The sequence below is a fragment of the Penaeus monodon genome, chromosome 20 (genome assembly GCF_015228065.2).
Source record: "Penaeus monodon isolate SGIC_2016 chromosome 20, NSTDA_Pmon_1, whole genome shotgun sequence".
NCBI classification, from domain to species: domain Eukaryota; kingdom Metazoa; phylum Arthropoda; class Malacostraca; order Decapoda; family Penaeidae; genus Penaeus; species Penaeus monodon.
Window position 1 is genome coordinate 40,125,730 of NC_051405.1, and position 209 is coordinate 40,125,938.

The 209-nt window shown below is 52.2% G+C and overlaps 1 protein-coding gene across 2 annotated transcripts in view; it reads right to left on the reverse strand.

Annotated features, from left to right (window-relative positions):
• The window catches only part of LOC119585814 (uncharacterized protein YMR196W-like), a 26,189-nt gene that overhangs the window by 14,882 nt on the left and 11,098 nt on the right, over positions 1 to 209 (reverse strand). For both annotated transcript variants that reach the window (XM_037934534.1, XM_037934535.1), the window contains exon 13: positions 17 to 137. In XM_037934534.1, coding sequence (XP_037790462.1) covers positions 17 to 137 — 121 coding nt within the window. The remainder of the gene's footprint in view (positions 1 to 16; positions 138 to 209) is intronic.

A 209-nucleotide genomic window follows, 5' to 3' on the forward strand; every position in this document is an offset into this window, starting at 1 on the left:
AAGCCACGCAACTAACCTGCTCCAGCTGGCCAGCAACGGGGAGGGGCCGAGACCTGTCAAACACTCCTATGTTATCAAGACCGAGGAATCCACCGCCGAACAGATTCCTTCCGTTGGGGTCCTTTCTGTTGACCCACCTGGTTGGAAAGGGAGATGAAAGAGCAAGGAAAGCGATTATCAAGGTTGATTTTGTTTGAGGTTGAGGGTTC